This window comes from Onychostoma macrolepis, chromosome 16 (assembly GCF_012432095.1).
Source record: "Onychostoma macrolepis isolate SWU-2019 chromosome 16, ASM1243209v1, whole genome shotgun sequence".
Classification (NCBI taxonomy): domain Eukaryota; kingdom Metazoa; phylum Chordata; class Actinopteri; order Cypriniformes; family Cyprinidae; genus Onychostoma; species Onychostoma macrolepis.
In genome coordinates this window covers 20,064,478-20,082,096 of record NC_081170.1, presented here as the reverse complement: position 1 = coordinate 20,082,096, position 17,619 = coordinate 20,064,478, and the positions used below count along the sequence as shown (strand labels likewise).

General features: G+C 35.1%; 2 protein-coding genes across 2 annotated transcripts; both read left to right on the top strand.

Annotated features, from left to right (window-relative positions):
* The first annotated feature begins 179 nt into the window (after window positions 1-179).
* Window positions 180-16,646, top strand: cd4-2.2 (CD4-2 molecule, tandem duplicate 2). The gene is given in 17 exon segments (XM_058747903.1): window positions 180-320; window positions 1,282-1,328; window positions 1,480-1,638; window positions 1,726-1,857; window positions 1,953-2,048; window positions 2,051-2,111; window positions 2,113-2,180; window positions 2,286-2,530; window positions 2,700-2,819; window positions 12,659-12,818; window positions 12,906-13,037; window positions 13,134-13,364; window positions 13,470-13,714; window positions 13,895-13,997; window positions 14,489-14,664; window positions 14,743-14,810; window positions 16,306-16,646. Coding segments are annotated over 16 exon segments (2,136 nt in total). The 5' UTR covers window positions 180-320; window positions 1,282-1,294; the 3' UTR covers window positions 16,412-16,646.
* LOC131522420 (ubiquitin carboxyl-terminal hydrolase 5-like) lies at window positions 8,339-11,519 on the top strand. Its single transcript, XM_058747902.1, has 4 exons — window positions 8,339-8,999; window positions 9,098-9,182; window positions 9,507-10,673; window positions 11,408-11,519. Exons 1-3 carry the CDS (start codon window positions 8,909-8,911, stop codon window positions 9,598-9,600), a joined length of 270 nt encoding a protein of 89 aa, XP_058603885.1. The 5' UTR covers window positions 8,339-8,908; the 3' UTR covers window positions 9,601-10,673; window positions 11,408-11,519.
* Window positions 16,647-17,619: the final 973 nt, after the last annotated feature.

Genomic DNA, 17,619 nt, shown 5'->3' with positions numbered 1-17,619 from the left:
TGTGCAAATGCTGACATCGATTATTTAATTTTTATTCATTTATTTGTATATTGCGTTATTGTGACCCTATTTATAAGCTTAATTCTCAAATTTAACCTTATTTGAAGGATTTCCCAGTGAGAAGTGCATGTGAGAGGCGTTTTCTGCTCTACATTGGTTGTTTCTCTCCAAACAACAGTTTTTGCTTGCTTCCGCTCTCATACCTCAGGTTCAGGTTTTAGTGTCGGCTGGTTTCTCGCACGCGCTGGTTTTTATCAGATGGATTAAATGCGCAGAACTTTTTTCAAACTTTTTCAGCAAACATAAAACAACCTTCAAAAGTGAGTATGAAAAGAAGGGTTTTCAGCTATAAAAATACCTAACTTGCATAAGCGAATGGTTTCTTAAATAAAAACAGGAAAAAAATCAAGACAAAAATATAAGTACCAGAATGATTGAGTTTTGCTGCTTGAGGTTTAAGTATTTAACAACCAAAATAAGATAGAATTTCTTTAACATTCGATCTAACGCCATAATACTCATGTTTTATATTTTCGTTAACTTTATTGCGTTTTAATTATTAAATATGTAGCCTAATCATATAAATATATGTGGACTGACTTGCATTTTTTGTTTTTCAAATTTAAAATTGCTATTGTTGAGAGTTGGAAGTAAACGACAAATACGCGTTTTTAGATTATAATATAATCACACGATTTTGCAGGATTTATGAAAATTCGTGATTTTAACCTGTAAACGACAGTCATATTATTGCATATTCAAATAGAAATGTTCATTTGCACTACAACTCAAAGGAATCTTGCGAATGTTAATCTAGGCTACATTAGAAGAATATTAAAGCTTAGATAAATAAATAGGCTTTACAGTAAACATTTTCATGTTTTTTTTTTTTTTTTTTGTAGGCCTATGTGTAGCCTATAATCTGGACGCATTCTGTATTTTGCTGGTAGTGTTTAGTTTAAAAGTAAAATAGGCCTAAGTGTTTTAGACATTTATCTCAGATTATTCGAATTTAATAATCAATTGAAATTATGAATATTTCTAGACCAAACGAAACGAATGAAAACGGAACAAAATTACTTCAGTGAGTTGAGTTTGTGACTCGTAGTCACATAGCCTGTGCTTTTTCCTGTTTCCTCTTTTTTCTTTGTAAATGCATGAGCCTCTTTTTATGAACAAATATATATTAGTTAGGGTTTTCTCACCGAAAATAAATCTTAATATAACTCCAGGCTTTTGATTTAAAAAGAAACTCATTTTCATTGACTATATATATTTTAGAAAAAGGAACAGAATGGCAGTTTGCAAGATCCCATTTTTTCTCCTTGGTAAGTATAAATAAATTAATAAAGTGCATTGCATTATTCTAAACTGTACTATACAGCTTTTTATTTAAAAGTCTATAATAACTTTGCCTATACAGCTTTCTTTGTCTTGCTGTGTTTAACCCTTCTTGCTCTCCTTCCTTCTCTCCATCAGCACTGTGTATATGGTGTGGGAAATGTGAGGTGTTGTATAAGCGAGTCGGGGATGAGGCTGTCATAAAGTGTGGAGTGGATTCAATCAGTGATATAGATTGGAAATTTAACGACGAGCTCATCTTGGGCATTAAGGGCAAAAGTGGAACTAGACGGATGGGTATCAGTTCTTCTCCTTTCAATACAAAAATGATTTGAATGTGAAATTTTTTGAGTAGTCACACTGTAATTGATTTAATTTGAATAGGTAACTCCCATATTACGGCTAAAGCAAGGTCATATGGAGACACTTTGAAGGTTCCCAGACTGGAGACAAGAGACGCTGGAGTCTATTCCTGCAAGCAGTCAGGAAAACAATACACTCTGCATGTTGTGTCAGGTGAGAGACAACAGCAGTGGTTGTCATTTTTATGTATGTACTTATTTATTTTTAGAATTATTGTATTTTTCATATTTACTCCTTTTCTCTCTCAGTCTTTGTTAAACCAGGCCCAGTTCTGGTGCAGTCTAGTGATGCAGAGCTGCACTGTGACGTTACAGGAGACCCAAATACTGAAGTACAGTGGCAGAGACCCCTAATGGTGAAAAATATAATGAAAAAAATCGAGTAATTCACCTGAAGTCTGTGACTTCACGAGGCAGGCCAGTGGACGTGTCTAGTCAAGGACTTGAAACTCAGTGTAACATTGACTGTTGTTGTTGGTTGGTGTCCCTCAGTAGTTATTATTATTCAGTATGAAAGTGTTTTTATTCCAGTAATACTTGACATTTCATGCTGTCAGTGACATTTGTCTGGGTCTTCAACAGGTCTCCAGACCACAACTGTTAATGTTTCTAAAGGGGACGACATAGAGCTGCCCTGTTCTCTTCCTCAGAGTGTATCTCAGCATGTTGTGGGTGGGAAATGGAAGGCTGACCACCTTCCCACAGTCTCTTTCCCATCCCTGAAGAACACAGAAGACAGAGGCTTACACTGGAATGGCGAGAAGTCATCAAAAGTCAACTTTACTACTGGACAACTCGGCACCAACTTTGATGTCACGTTGAAAAATGTGAATACTTTACACTGTTTTTAATAATCTAAAGAACACTTTTCCTGAATAAAGAACTATTTGTACGATTGAAAATGATCCATGGATGTTAAAGGTTCTTCGTGGAATCATCCATGTCAATACAGAACCATTTTTATATGTTTAGTAATTTCCCCTCATATTCTCTCAGGTGCAGAGCAGTGATGAAGGGACGTTTGTGTGTACAGTGCAGTTTGAGGGTGGAGTGAGTCTAAGCGTTGAGACTACTTTGACGGTTGTTTCCAACCCTTCAGGTAAAACAAAACTACACCTCACAACTTTACAAAATCAGTCTTGTAGGGATGCACGCTTTATATCAGAACCATATCAATTAGCCTGTGGCCAGAAATGTTCTGAAGAATAGTCTTAAGCTTTGACTTGAGAGAAAAAAAAAATCTTAGTAAAAAGTAGGAATTAAGAGACTTTTATAAAGAAGCTTAACCAATTTTCAGCAAAGTCTAAGGCTGATTCTTAAGTGCTGACTGAAGTGGTACTTAAGTGTTGTGAATTAAGGACTACAATGATGTCAACCCAAAATGGCCGCCCTCAACCTGCAATGGTGAAGTCACAGCAACATGACACCATTCATTCATGGTTTAAGACATTACAATTACTGTAATATTTAAATGTATTTTAAAAATTAATTTTGCATTATGTGCAAAAACATTAGAAATAAGTGCATGCATTTATTTTACACAATTTTGCACAGTTTTAATTGAGTTTCAACACATTAATTAAATGGACAAATGTGATGCCATTTAATTAATTAAGCTGATGAATCACATCATTCTAAATTGCTCTCATAGCTGTATATAAAAGAAAGACTAGAAAGTTGCAGACCATAAAAAATGGATTCAAAAAGAAAACCAAACTGGTCCAAAGAAGAAAATCTTCTTCTAGTGCAGTCAGTCTTTAAATGGAAGGAGGTGATAAGAGGGAAATTCAGTCCAACTTTAACAAGTAAGGAAAAAAATGCATGACAACAGTGCAGTGAGTGTAAATGCAGCATTTTCTCAGACAAGACGTTCAGCAGGGGATTGTGAGAAAAGGTGGTACAATGTTTTGTCAACAGCATGCAGAGGAAATTGCACCATACAAAGAAAGCATGCTAGCCACTGGTACATTTTATTTTAGGATTACTAAACCCTTTTTTTATATTAAATGACTGTTTCCATGTGGTCAGCAGCTGACTTCTTGTCAAATAGGTGGAGGCGCTCCATATAATCCTCAGTCTGAGATCACTAAGATAGTAGCGGAGATTCTGGCAATGGCCATTCCTTCCATCTGTGGCATTGCTCCAGACCCTGCACTGCTCAAACTGAAGGAGTTAAAGAGATGGTAAGAAGAAAATATGTTTAATGTGTTAGCCGGTTTTATAATGTGACATTGGTTAATTTAATCTATGGACATGGAAAAAATAAACATTGGATTCATGTTTGCACTCTTTAATATTTTCTGCATGTGAATGTAGTGTGGATGATGCTGGAGCCAGTCCATCTGACACATCTTGTAATGTATCATCTCAGGACATCTCTCCCTGTCCTCCAGATGAGCCTTCTCCCTTACAAGACACAGGGTTTGCACAGAGTATAGCCCCTGAGGATGACATTAAGTCTCTTGAGAGAAAAAAGCTCAATTTGCAAATAAAGTTGCTGGAAATTCAAAATGAATATTACACATTAAACCTGAAAATATTAATGAACAGTCAATGATTGTCAGTGTTGGGGAGTAACTAGTTACATGTAATGGAGTTACATAATTTAATTACAAAATAAATGTAACTGTTATCAGTTACAGTTACTGAGAAACAATGTGTAATTAAATTACAGTTACTTATGAAAATGTTAAAGATTACAAAGGGTGTTACATCTGAATATTTTCACACGCACCCACATACAAATTTAATTGATTTCTTTCCCAAATTACACCAATGTTTCAGGAGTTTAGGACAGATTTATACAATAACATTATTAATAATATTTTTTTTAGATTAACTGTTAGATGCCTGTGTTTCCTGTCATAGTTATGCAAATATTTGATTTCAATCAGCAGTATCATATCTATTAATCTATTCCTTGTTATGGTTTTAAATCTGTATTTAACGTCAGAATGATCTCAAATTAAAAAGAGGTGCTGATTTTGTGGTGCTTAAAAAATAAATTATTATAATATTAATTCAAATGATGAAGGATTTTGAAAGTCTGACAGTAATCAGTGTTGAGTACTACTGTAGGGTTAACCCTGCTTGCTTTAAATGTTTGAAAATGATTATAAGTTGAAAACATTTGTTATAGAAAAGTAATCGAAAAGTAATCAAATGTAGTCACTAATCAGTTACATTACTTTAATAAAGTGATTGAAATAGTTACACTTATTACCTTCCCAACACTGATGATTGTACATATGTTTTTTGCAAATAAAATGGTGTGATGACAAATTTGTGCATTGTTATTTATTGTCTACAAGATTTGCTTACCCAAAATGTAAGTTAGCAAAGCAGTCCCTTATTAATTCTCTCCCTGAAACTCTTTGTATTGTATGTTTTCTCAGTTGTAGTGAAGAATGCACTGAAGTGAAGTAAATGTGTATCTTGTCTACAGTTCAGTTCAGTCCAGTCCGGTACCTGTTATAATTAAGCTGCTGCACCCCTGTGGTCTTATGTAAGGGGTGAAAAGCCAGCGTTTTTAAAGGGTATCCCAAGTCACCCAGCAGATGACATGCAGGGCAAACATAATTTTGTTCGAATAACCCTGAGAAAGAACCCATTGCATCATGTGTTGACCCTGGCCATTTTGGCACAGGATCCAGGATCTTGTAAATGGCATTAAACACAACTTGAACACTGATGCTGTGGAATCCTTTTACACTTATGCATGTCTCCTCATTTACTGCTAGAGCAATAATGTGAACATTAACATTGGTCTCCTCCTTTCTGCTGCCATCTTGTTACTCCTAACTAGACTTCTCCAGCGCTCTTAAATAATTTAGGAGCTGAGACCTAGTCTTAGCACTTAGGAACCTTTATAAATCACACTTATTCTTAAGTCTAGGAATAAGAGTAAACTTTTTTGACATATTCTTGGAATTTTGAAACACTAAAACAAAAATTTTACTCTGAGCAGCTTTATGCATATTGCCCCTGCTCATGTGGTATCATATTTCTTTTTATGCGTTTTTACAGCGTTGCCCATTATAACCAATCACACACAATTCTGTGGAGCTTATGAATTCAATGGCCAATCAGAAGCTTTCATTCCTGAAATGCCAGAGAACATCTAGCAACCATAATTTTATAAGATTCAATCGAGACCAGGGCCCATATGTATAAAACTTCTCAGAAATACTCTTAAGAATAGTCTTAAGCTTTGACTTAAGTGTCAAAATATTCTTAGTAAAAAGTAGGACTTTTCTAAGAGTAGGAGACTTTTATAAAGAAGCTAAAAGCAACTTTCAGTAAAGTCTAAGACTGATTCTTAAGTGTTGACTGAGGTGACACTTAAGTGTTGTAAACTAAGGACTACAATGATGTCAACACAAAATGACTGACCTCAACCTCTGAATCAGCCAATAGTGAGCCTGCTCACAAGCACAACACCAATCATTTAATGTAACTACATTAAAATCATTTAATTAAGACACTGAGATATTTTAATATTTAAATGTATCTTTTTAAATGCTTTGCATTGTGCAAAATTATCGCAAAATTATTACTGATGCTTTATTTTCTATTGGTATGTCTCCTCGTTTACAGTTGGAGAAATGATGAAAACATGAGTTCCATCAATGGCTCCAACAACTCCAGGAAAGCCCACAATCCTCGAAAAAGTGGCTTGTTTTTGCAATATGGTTTGGCGGTCAGTTGGAAAGTCAATAAACTGCCATATAGTAGTGGCCAAAGTGATGTCCGTGTCCGGCCTAGGAAATTTGACATCTTCACCTTTAATAAAAAATTTAAAAAAAAAGTTCAAGATTTTGTAAGCATAATCCATAGTTGCTTAGAGTCAGTTGTTTTATTTGTGATAATAATGCAATGAAACATGCCAAATTGTGCGGCCATAATTTTCGGCCATGCTGTCATACAAAGAAATTATGAACACATGCAAAAACAAGAGAGGACCAATGAAATGTTAATAACTTATATTGTAGTTAGTGTGCCAGTGTTGCCAATTTAGTGATTTTATCTCTAGATTTAGTGACTTCCTCGCCCCTTTAAGACTTTTTTCAAAAGCCTAGCAACAAAATCAATTTCTTGGACAAACCTTATCTACATTCTGAGACTCTCCCATGATGTCATGAAGGCGAGTTCACTGATCTACAGTATATAAATATAACTAGATCAGTGAACTCACCTTTATATAGTCATCTAGCAACATTAAGTGACCAGTTTTAGCTACTTTCAGTTGAAAGCATTTTCATTTCTGCAGTTAGAGCATTGATTTGTTGAGTGGAAGAAGGTAAATTTCTTACTTTGTCAGTTACAAAAAAAGACTTTTTGATCTTGACAATCAAGTTTGTATTGTTTTATCAACCACATATCATCATATAACTCCAATACGTCATATCTTCGCTCGAAAGTGTGTGTCTCCTCTTTGCTGCCATCTTGTTTCTCCTAACTAGGTTAAGAGACCTGTCCAGCTCTCTTAAATAATTTAGGAGTCGAGACCTAGTCTTAACACTTAGGAACTTTTATGAATCACTCTTATTCTTAAGTCTAGGAATGAGTGTAAAATTACGTCATTTTGACACACTTAAGATTAAAATTTTACTCTGAGCGGCTTTATACATCACCAGTGATGTCACAGTTAGCAGGGTCTTACATATTGTGGCACTAACCCCACAAAACACAACAGTGGCCAAAGGTGATGTGTGGATTTTTTTTTATGACACCACATTTCACTTAAACCATTTAAAAAATTAAAAAACTGACCAGTGTTGCCAACTGCTTTCAACTGAAAGTAGCTAAAACTGGTCACTTAATGTTTTTAGATGACCTCATAAAGGTGAGTTCACTGATCTAGTTATATTTATATACTGTAGATCAGTGAACTCACCTTTATGACGTCATGGGAGAGTCTCGGAGTGTAGATAGGTTTGTCCAAGAAATTGATTTTGTTGCTAGGCTTTTGAAAAAAGTCTCTAAAGGGGTGAGGAAGTCATTAAATCTAGCAACACTGGCACATTGACTACAACATAAGTTATTAATATTTCATTGGTCCTCTTGTTTTCATAATTTATTTGTATGACAGCATGGCCGAAAATTATGGCCGCACAATTTGGCATGTTTCATTGCATTATTATCACAAATAAAACAACTGAATCTAAGCAACTATTTTTTTTCAATTAAGGGTGAAGATGTCAAATTTCCTAGGCCGGACATCACTTTGGCCACTACTATATGGCAGTTTATTGACTTTCCAACTGACCGCAAAACCATATTGCAAAACCAAGCCACTTTCATGAGGATTGTGGGCTTTCCTGGAGTTGTTTGGAGCCATTGATGGAACTCATGTTCAGATCATTGTAAACGAGGAGACATACCAATAGAAAGAAAACAAAGCATCAGTAATAATTTATGATACTTTTGCACAATGCAAAGCATTTAAAAAAATACATTTAAATATTAAAATATCTCAGTGTCTTAATTAAATGATTTTAATGTAGTTACATTAAATGATTGGTGTTGTGCTTGTGAGCAGGCTCACTATTGGCTGATTCAGAGGTTGAGGTCAGTCATTTTGTGTTGACATCATTGTAGTCCTTAGTTTACAACACTTAAGTGTCACCTCAGTCAACACTTAAGAATCAGTCTTAGACTTTACTGAAAGTTGCTTTTAGCTTCTTTATAAAAGTCTCCTACTCTTAGAAAAGTCCTACTTTTTACTAAGAATTTTTTGACACTTAAGTCAAAGCTTAAGACTATTCTTAAGAGTATTTCTGAGAAGTTTTATACATATGGGCCCTGATACCAAAAGTATATTCTTCCCCATTTTGCATGCAACCCAATTGCTACATTGGTTTTACCTCAGTTTAAAAAAATGTAACATTTCATTTAAAATTGTGACACCAAAGAAGTGGTTTTACTGAGATTCTCTAATTAATATTTATTGCTTTAAACACATTTATGTCACACAAATCATGGTCCTAAATTTTGGTAACAGGTAGCAAAAATTGTAAACTTCATAATAGAGAATGAAACCTGTTAAGGATGACGATCAGTATGTTAGTGCTTCCTTTCACAGGCCATTTTGTTAATTGAAGATTGATGATTTAAATCCTACTCATAATTTTCTGTATTTGTAGAATAATGTTCTCGAGCGAGCCGTGGACTGGATCTTCTCTCATCTGGATGATCTGGAGTCTATGGACGTGTCTGAAGGTGGACGCTCAGAGGGAGGAAGTGAAGCCAGTCGGGAACCTCCTCCAGGACCGCGTGTCCGTGATGGACCAGGAAGTATGTGTTTCTGTGGTATTTATTAAATGGTGATTTTTGTAAATGGGATCATAAATATTTTGCTCTCTTCTCATCTTTCCCATTCTTTTGTCCTGAAGAGTACGAGCTTTTTGCGTTCATCAGTCACATGGGAACGAGCACAATGTGTGGTCATTACGTCTGCCACATCAAGAAGGACCAACAGTGAGTGAAGTTCTCTCTCCATCTCTTTCTATCATTGTTCATACACTCTCAGAAATAAAGGTACAAAAGCTGTCACTGGGGCTGTACCTTTTCAAAAGGTACATGTTTGTACCTAAAGGGTCCATTTTGGTACCTTAAATGTACATATTAGTACTTAAAGTGTACATATTTGAACCCAATAGGTACAAAAGTGTACTTTTTGAAAAGGTATTCCCCTGTGACAGCTTTTGTACCTTTATTTCTGAGAGTGTATGTAGCTCTTGTACAGCAATATCATTTTTTCCCAGTATTAATGTTTTTATTGTCACTCTTTGCTTCTTTCAGGTGGGTAATATTTAATGATCAGAAAGTTTGTGCCTCTGAGAAACCACCGAAGGACCTGGGCTACCTGTACTCTTACAGAAGAGTGGTGGAATAGAGTAAACTAGAATAGCATTTTACACACACACACACACACACACACACACACACACACACACGTTTGTTTTTGTGAAAAGTGGGGACATCCCATAGGCATAATGGTTTTTATTCTGTACAAACTGTTTGTGCTATATCCCTACACCAACCCTACACCTAACCCTACCTCTTACAGGAAACTACTGGCAATTTTTGAATTTCATAAAACACCGTTTTGTATGTTTTTTAAGCCTTTTGTTTTATGGGGACACAGGAAATGTCCTCATAAACCATGTTTACGTTGTAGTACCCATGTCATTATACACATTTGTGTCCTCGTAAATCATATATATACCAATACACACACACACAGGTTTCCATTTTTTGGTTTTTATACTGTACAAACCGTATTTTCTAACACCCAACACAACACCAATCCTACACCTAAACCTACCCCTTACAGGAAACTTTCTGCTATTTCAGATTTTCAATACACTCCATTCTGTGTGATTTATAAACTTGTTTCCTCATGGGGACCTAAAGAATGTCCCAACAAGGTCAAAATTTACTGGTATTACTATACTTGTGGGGACATTTGGTCCCCATAACGTGATACACACCAGGTACACACGCTCTTCTGTATGTGATCTACTGGAAGGCCCAGACTCCTGCTTCTGAACTGATGCACTATTTAATAAGTCAAAGCACTTCTCCATCAAATATATTCACTACCGAGAGAACCCAGATGTAATAATGACAGAAGGAAATAAAATAAGATGTAGGATGTGCGAATTAGAGTGTTCTTACTCGAAACGCCCATGTTGTACAATGCCTTACCACACACACACACACACACACACACACACACACACACACACACACACACACACACACACTAGTCTCCTTCGTGCCTCCCCCTGATTGGATAGTGGCTATTGTGACATCATCGCTTTTAGAGCTAAGCTCCACCTTCCTTCCCTTTATGTGTTCCGGAATGTTTCTGCAAATGTTTAATGGCAAGTAAATGTCACTAAATCACAAAAACAGCTAAATATTATATATTGGAATTTGAAATGTAAAAAATGAATGCAAAAGGTATTGTGCAGTTTCACATTTTTCCTTATGTTTTGTTCTCCTTTTTGGGGGGAGGAAAGAATTCCTTTTGTTCTTTTTGCTTTAAAATAAATAATAATAAAAAAAGTGTCTCTTTGCTTCTTCTAACTCTGCGTATTGCTTGTAGGTGTGTATAAAGGAATTTTCTGCTAAATGCAGCGTCAGCAGTAATAAACATTTTATGTTTGTTACAGAAAGTAACCCATGTGAATGCACGTTTGCTGGCAAGACTGGAAGTGGAAAGAGTATTGATAAATGTAAAAGCATGAAACACTTCTAAGTGTATAAACAACACGAATGAGATTTGGTAATTTAGGCCAATCTGGTTAACAACAGAAAGTTTAAGCACTGCTGATGAGTATACCAAAGTATAAAAGTATATAATTAGTTTAGTGGCCAAAGCCTGTGTGTTTATATGAATGTAGGCTACATGGCTTATCATGTATTTATAAACGTTTACTGTACTGAGAAGCCAATACTTGTATCAATGTGCAAATGCTATGTAGACTTGTTGATTTGTGTAAAAATGCTGACATCTATTTTTTATTAATTTGTATATTACGTTATTGTGACCCTATTTATAAGCTTAATTCTCAAATCTAACCTTATTTGAAGGATTTCCCAGTGAGAAGTGCATGTGAGAGGCGTTTTCTGCTCTACATTGGTTGTTTCTCTCCAAACAACAGTTTTTGCTTTCTTCCGCTCTCATACCTCAGGTTCAGGTTTTAGTGTCGGCTGGTTTCTCGCACGCGCTGGTTTTTATCAGATGGACTAAATGCGCAGAACTTTCTTCAAACTTTTTCAACAAACATAAAACAACCTTCAAAAGTGAGTATGAAAAGAAGAGCGTTCAGCTATAAAAAATACCTAACTTGCATAAGCGAATGGTTTCTCAAGTAAAAACCGGGAAAAAACATGATAAAAAGATAAGTACCAAAATAATTGGTTTTCGCTGTTTGAGGTCTAAGTGTTTAACAACCAAAAGAAGATAGAATTTCTTTAACATTCGGTCTGAAGCCATGATACTCGTGTTTGATCTTTTCGTTAACTTTATTGAGCTTTAAATATTAAATATGTAATCATATAAATATATGGACTGACTTGCTTTTTTCAAATTTAAAATTGCTAGTGTTAAGATTTGGAAGTAAACGACAAATACACATTTTTAGATTATAGCCTAATATTATCACATGATTTTGCAGGATTATGAAAATTTGTCATCTTAATCTGTAGTGACAATAATCTGTAGGCTAATATTATTGCATATTGAAATAGAAATGTTCATTTGCTCTACAACTACTGAGGGAATCTTGCGTATGTTAATATACATTAGAAGTACATTAAAGCTTTGATTTAAAAAAATTACAGTAAACATTTTCATTGTTTTTTAAGTTTTTCTCTATTTTGCTGGTAGTATGTTTAGTTTAAAAGTAAAATAGGCCTAAGTGCATTTATCTCAGATTATTTGAATTTAATGTTAATCAGTTTAAATTATGAATATTTCTAGACCAAATGAAAGGAATAAAAACGAAACAAAATTACTTTGCGTGAGTTGCGTTTGTGGCTCACATATGCTTTTTCCTGTTTGCTCTTTTTCTTAAAAGCATAAGCCTCTTTTAATGAATAAAAATATATTAGTTAAGGTTTTCTCACCGAAAAGAAATGTTAACATAAATCCAGCCTTTTTATTTAAAAAGAACCTCATTTTCATTGACTATAAAGAAAAAGGAACAGAATGGCAATTTTCTTTTTTTTCTTTTTATTTTTTTAGAAAAAGGAACAGAATGGCAGTTTGCAAGATCCTTTTTTTTCACCTTGGTAAGCATAAATACATGAATAAAGTGCATTGTATTATTCTAAGCTTTACTATACATTTTATTTTAAACAGTCTATAATTATTTTGCCTATACAGATTTCTTTGTCTTGCTGTGTTTAACCCTTCTTGCTCTCCTTCCTTCTCTCCATCAGCACTGTGTATATGGTGTGGGAAATGTGAGGTGTTGTATAAGCGAGTCGGGGATGAGGCTGTCATAAAGTGTGGAGTGGATTCAAACAGTGATATAGATTGGAAATTTAACGACGAGCTCATCTTGGGCATTAAGGGCAAAAGTGGAACTAGACGGATGGGTATCAGTTCTTCTCCTTTCAATACAAAAATGATTTGAATGTGAAATTTTTTGAGTAGTCACACTGTAATTGATTTAATTTGAATAGGTAGCTCCCATATTACGGCTAAAGCAAGGTCATATGGAGACACTTTGAAGGTTCCCAGACTGGAGACAAGAGACGCTGGAGTCTATTCCTGCAAGCAGTCAGGAAAACAATACACTCTGCATGTTGTGTCAGGTGAGAGACAACAGCAGTGGTTGTCATTTTTATGTATGTACTTATTTATTTTTAGAATTATTGTATTTTTCATATTTACTCCCTTTTCTCTCTCAGTCTTTGTTAAACCAGGCCCAGTTCTGGTGCAGTCTAGTGATGCAGAGCTGCACTGTGACGTTACAGGAGACCCAAATACTGAAGTACAGTGGCAGAGACCCCCTAATGGTGAAAAATATAATGAAAAAAATCGAGTAATTCACCTGAAGTCTGTGACTTCACGAGACGCAGGCCAGTGGACGTGTCTAGTCAAGGACTTGAAACTCAGTGTAACATTGACTGTTGTTGTTGGTTGGTGTCCCTCAGTAGTTATTATTATTCAGTATGAAAGTGTTTTTATTCCAGTAATACTTCACATTTCATGCTGTCAGTGACATTTGTCTGGGTCTTCAACAGGTCTCCAGACCACAACTGTTAATGTTTCTAAAGGGGACAACATAGAGCTGCCCTGTTCTCTTCCTCAGAGTGTATCTCAGCGTGTTGTGGGTGGGAAATGGAAGGCTGACCACCTTCCCGCAGTCTCTTTCCCATCCCTGAAGAACACAGAAGACAGAGGCTTACACTGGAATGGCAAGAAGTCACCAAAAGTCAACTTTACTACTGGACAACTCGGCACCAACTTTGATGTCACATTGAATGATGTGAATACTTTACACTGATTTAATAATATTTTAATAACCTAAAGAACACTTTTCCTGTATAAAGAAATGTTTGTGGAATTGAAAAGGATCCATGGATGTTAAAGGTTCTTCGTGGAATCATCCATGTCAATACAGAATCATTTTTTATATGTTTAGTAATTTCCCCTCATATTCTCTCAGGTGCAGAGCAGTGATGCAGGGACGTTTGTGTGTACAGTGCAGTTTGAGGGTAAAGCGAGTCTAAGTGTTGAGACGACTTTGAGGGTTGTGGACAAAGCTTCAGGTAACAAAACAACACTGCACAGCTTAGCAAAATAAGTCTTGTAGGAATGCACACTTCATATCAGAACCTTATCATTTATTGGCAGATGTTAGAGATTAGTCTGTATTGTATATATTCACATTGATATTGGACATTTAATTGTGTATGCTCATTTACCCTATATTTAAATTTAGATTATGTTAGCTGTCATCTAACTCTCACTTAAAATTTATATTTAAAATGAATAAATATAGTTTTTCATATTATACATTAACATATTAGATGTCTAAATTGTCACAACTGAAACAATTTATTATATTTTTTTGTGTTATTTTTAATTTGACAAAATAGCTTTATATCAGCCATTTACCTGTTATCAGTCAGAATTTTAATATCACTGCATCCCTAGAAGCATGAACTTCATTCCACAATAGAAATTATGCCCTTTTATGAGCACTAAGCAAAATCCCAGATAAATGGTTCAGTCTCTGTTTATAATGATTACTGAACAGGTGGAAAGGGGTCCACTAAAAGGAAAGGGAAAACAGCTGCAGTTCAGGAAATCTTGAATAAGGACGTGTATGGTGTACAGCTGTGGATCTGGATTGCTGTAGGAGCCAGTTCTGTGGTTCTGATTGGACTTATCATCATGGCTGTTTTCCTCCATAAAAGGAACAAACATAAGAAGGTGAGAGAAAGAAAAGAAGAAGGCAAGCAAGCAAGCTAGAAAGGAAGTGGCTCATCTAATGTTTTTATTTCTACCTAGCAGAGGGTGAGAAAGCTGAGATCCTTGCGGCAGCCTCTGACAGCCAAAGACTACTGCCAATGCAACAGGTACTTCCTCCACTTCCATTCGTCTGTGTAATACAGTGGTACTAGTATTAGTAACCATAAAAGTTTGTACAATTTATATATTGCCTTGAAAGGATAGTTAAAAAAAAAAAATCTAAATGCTAACCCAGAAAAAGATACACTATATTGCCAAAAGTATTGGGTCACCCCCTTCTAATGAACAGGTTTGACTAATTTAGTAATTTCCATGAGTACAAATCTTAATGTTTAAGTATATAATAATATTCTAGGGAATTGTGTGCTTCTAATTTTACAGCAACAGTTTGGACAGGACCCTTTTCTATTCTAACATGACAATGCCTCTGTGTATAAGGCAAGGTTCAAAAAGAAATGATTTAGTCAGTGTGGAAGAACTTGACTGGTCTGCAGAAAGCCAAGTCCTAATCCCAGCTGAACACCTCTGGTGTGACTTTAAATGCAGATCTCGAGCCAAAAACTCTTTACCAAACACCAGTGACTTGTACATATGGGTGCAGTCATTTTAGACACATTCAAAACTGTTGCAACAGAGATGGAAATACAATTTTTAAATACATGAATTATGTTTCCATCTTTGTTGCCACAGTTTTGGAAGTGCCTTTTTCTGTTCTAAAGAAGTGGGTGTCCCAATACGTTTGTCCATATAGTGTATGTACAAGTCACTGGTGTTTGGTAAAGAGTTTTTGGCTCAAGATCTGCATTTAAAGTCACACCAGAGGTGTTCAGCTTGGATTAGGACTTGGCTTTCTGCAGACCAGTCAAGTTCTTCCACACTGACTCAATCAATCATTTCTTTTTGAACCTTTCCTTATACACAGAGGCATTGTCATGTTAGAATAGAAAAGGGTCCTGTCCAAACTGTTGCTTTAAAATTAGAAGCACACAATTCCCTAGAATATCATTATATGCTTAAACATTAAGATTTGTACTCATGGAAATTACTAAAGTAGTCCAACCTGTTCATTAGAAGGGGGTGACCCAATACTTTTGGCAATATAATGTATCTAATGTTGAAATTGCAATATATATTATGTTAAAATTTATTTAATGTGACCTTATTTTTAATTTTTCAGTATTGGATATTTAAATGTTTGTGGTCGTTTCCCTATTTTGACATTTAGATTGCCTTTTTAATACTGTACATTAAAATGATGCCTACATTCACTTGTAGCATTTTAAGAGATTTTAGTCTTATTTTAAAAATTATTAAAAAAAAATAATGTAGAGTTTTAAGATCTGCCATTTATCAGTATTGAACAGAATACAGGTGCATCCCTATTGTTTACACCATATTGTATATTTACTGGTAATGTCAAAATGGATAAATGTAGGGATGTTATATTTACACAGTCCATATTTCTTATGTATTCTGGGGCCCAACATTTGTTTATTTCCTAATTGGTAGTTAACAGTTCATATAAGTTTAAATTTAAAGCATAAATGCACTATAGTAACTGCTACATTGTTATAGAAGTCTTACATCATTTGTTTTTTTTAGAGATGAGAAAGAAGTGGAGTTGGGAGAGCAAATGAGGCCACTTCCAGTGCCCAGACAACAGCGCAACCCACGTACACGTACAGCAGGCCCAAACCATACCAACTGAGAGGAGCAGAGCGCAATACCTGGGCCTGTGCTTTTAAATGTGCTTCTTGCTTAATGATGACAAATAAGACATACACTTTGCATGACTTGCTGTAGAACTGGGCGATGAATATGTATTATTTACTGTACATTTAAAACAAATTCTGTTGCAGAGTATATAATATGTTTTTACAACTGTACTTTTTGAATGACAAGAATGTTGAATGTTTTTAAATAAAAATTTTATATTCTTTTAACATTCTTCTGCATGTGTGGCTGCTGTGCGTGTGTGTATTTCCCCACATTTTAATGAGCAGAAACTGGTGCAGCTGGAATTGTTGTAGTTCACAGGTGTCCATACGTGTACAGCTGTTCACAGACATCAAAACAAACAGAACAAAATTGCATGTTTATTTTTTTCATGTGCAGCAATTTGAAAGAATACTATCTTATGAAGAACTTTAATCAGATTTTGACTACAAAAGTGTGTTTCTGTGTTTTGACATACAGTCTCAAATAAAAGGTAAAATGCTGCCACTACAGTGGTACCCTAAGGTACAAAAGCTGAAAGGTACATCTTTACTCTTAAATGGTACATATTACAACCTTAAATGTATATATTCATATTTTAAAAGTACATATTATTACCTATTTTGTCGTTAATTACTCACCCTTCATGTCGTTCCAAACCCGTAAGACCACTGCATAGACAGCAATGCAACTGAAACGTAAACATTCAAACAGCCCAGAAAGGTAATACTTAAACTAGTCCATGTGGCATCTGTGGTTCAACCTTAATGTTATGAAGCTAAGAGAATACTTGTGCGCAAAGAAAACAAAAATAACGACTTTATTCAACAATTTCTTTTCTTCCGCATCTCCACATGCATGTGGTGCCAGAGCCAGTGTTCTGACATACACTGTAAAAAAAAAATCCGTAAAATTTACGGTAAAAAACGGTAACAACATTTTTGGTTTTACTGTTTTAACTTAAATTTACAGTTAAATACTGTAATTTCATTAACTGATATAATGTTAATATACCAACCTATAAAAGTACTGAAATCTGTTTTGTACTTTTGAAATACACTGATAACCACCAAATGCAGGTGGTGATGAGAAAGTCACATGATGAACCAAAGCCCATCACAAGCAGCTTTTAAATAATAACATATATAGATGGTGCACAGTGTCATTCACACAAGCACTAAACACTATCATGGTGAGACT

What these genes read in the sequence shown, in the direction of transcription:
- LOC131522420 (XM_058747902.1), top strand. Translation starts at nt 8,909, where the DNA reads ATGGACGTGTCTGAAGGTGGACGCTCAGAGGGAGGAAGTGAAGCCAGT. An exon ending in TGTCCGTGATGGACCAGGAA is followed by an intron (nt 9,000 to 9,097) that starts GTATGTGTTTCT and finishes TTTGTCCTGAAG; the next exon opens with AGTACGAGCTTTTTGCGTTC. An exon ending in CACATCAAGAAGGACCAACA is followed by an intron (nt 9,183 to 9,506) that starts GTGAGTGAAGTT and finishes TGCTTCTTTCAG; the next exon opens with GTGGGTAATATTTAATGATC.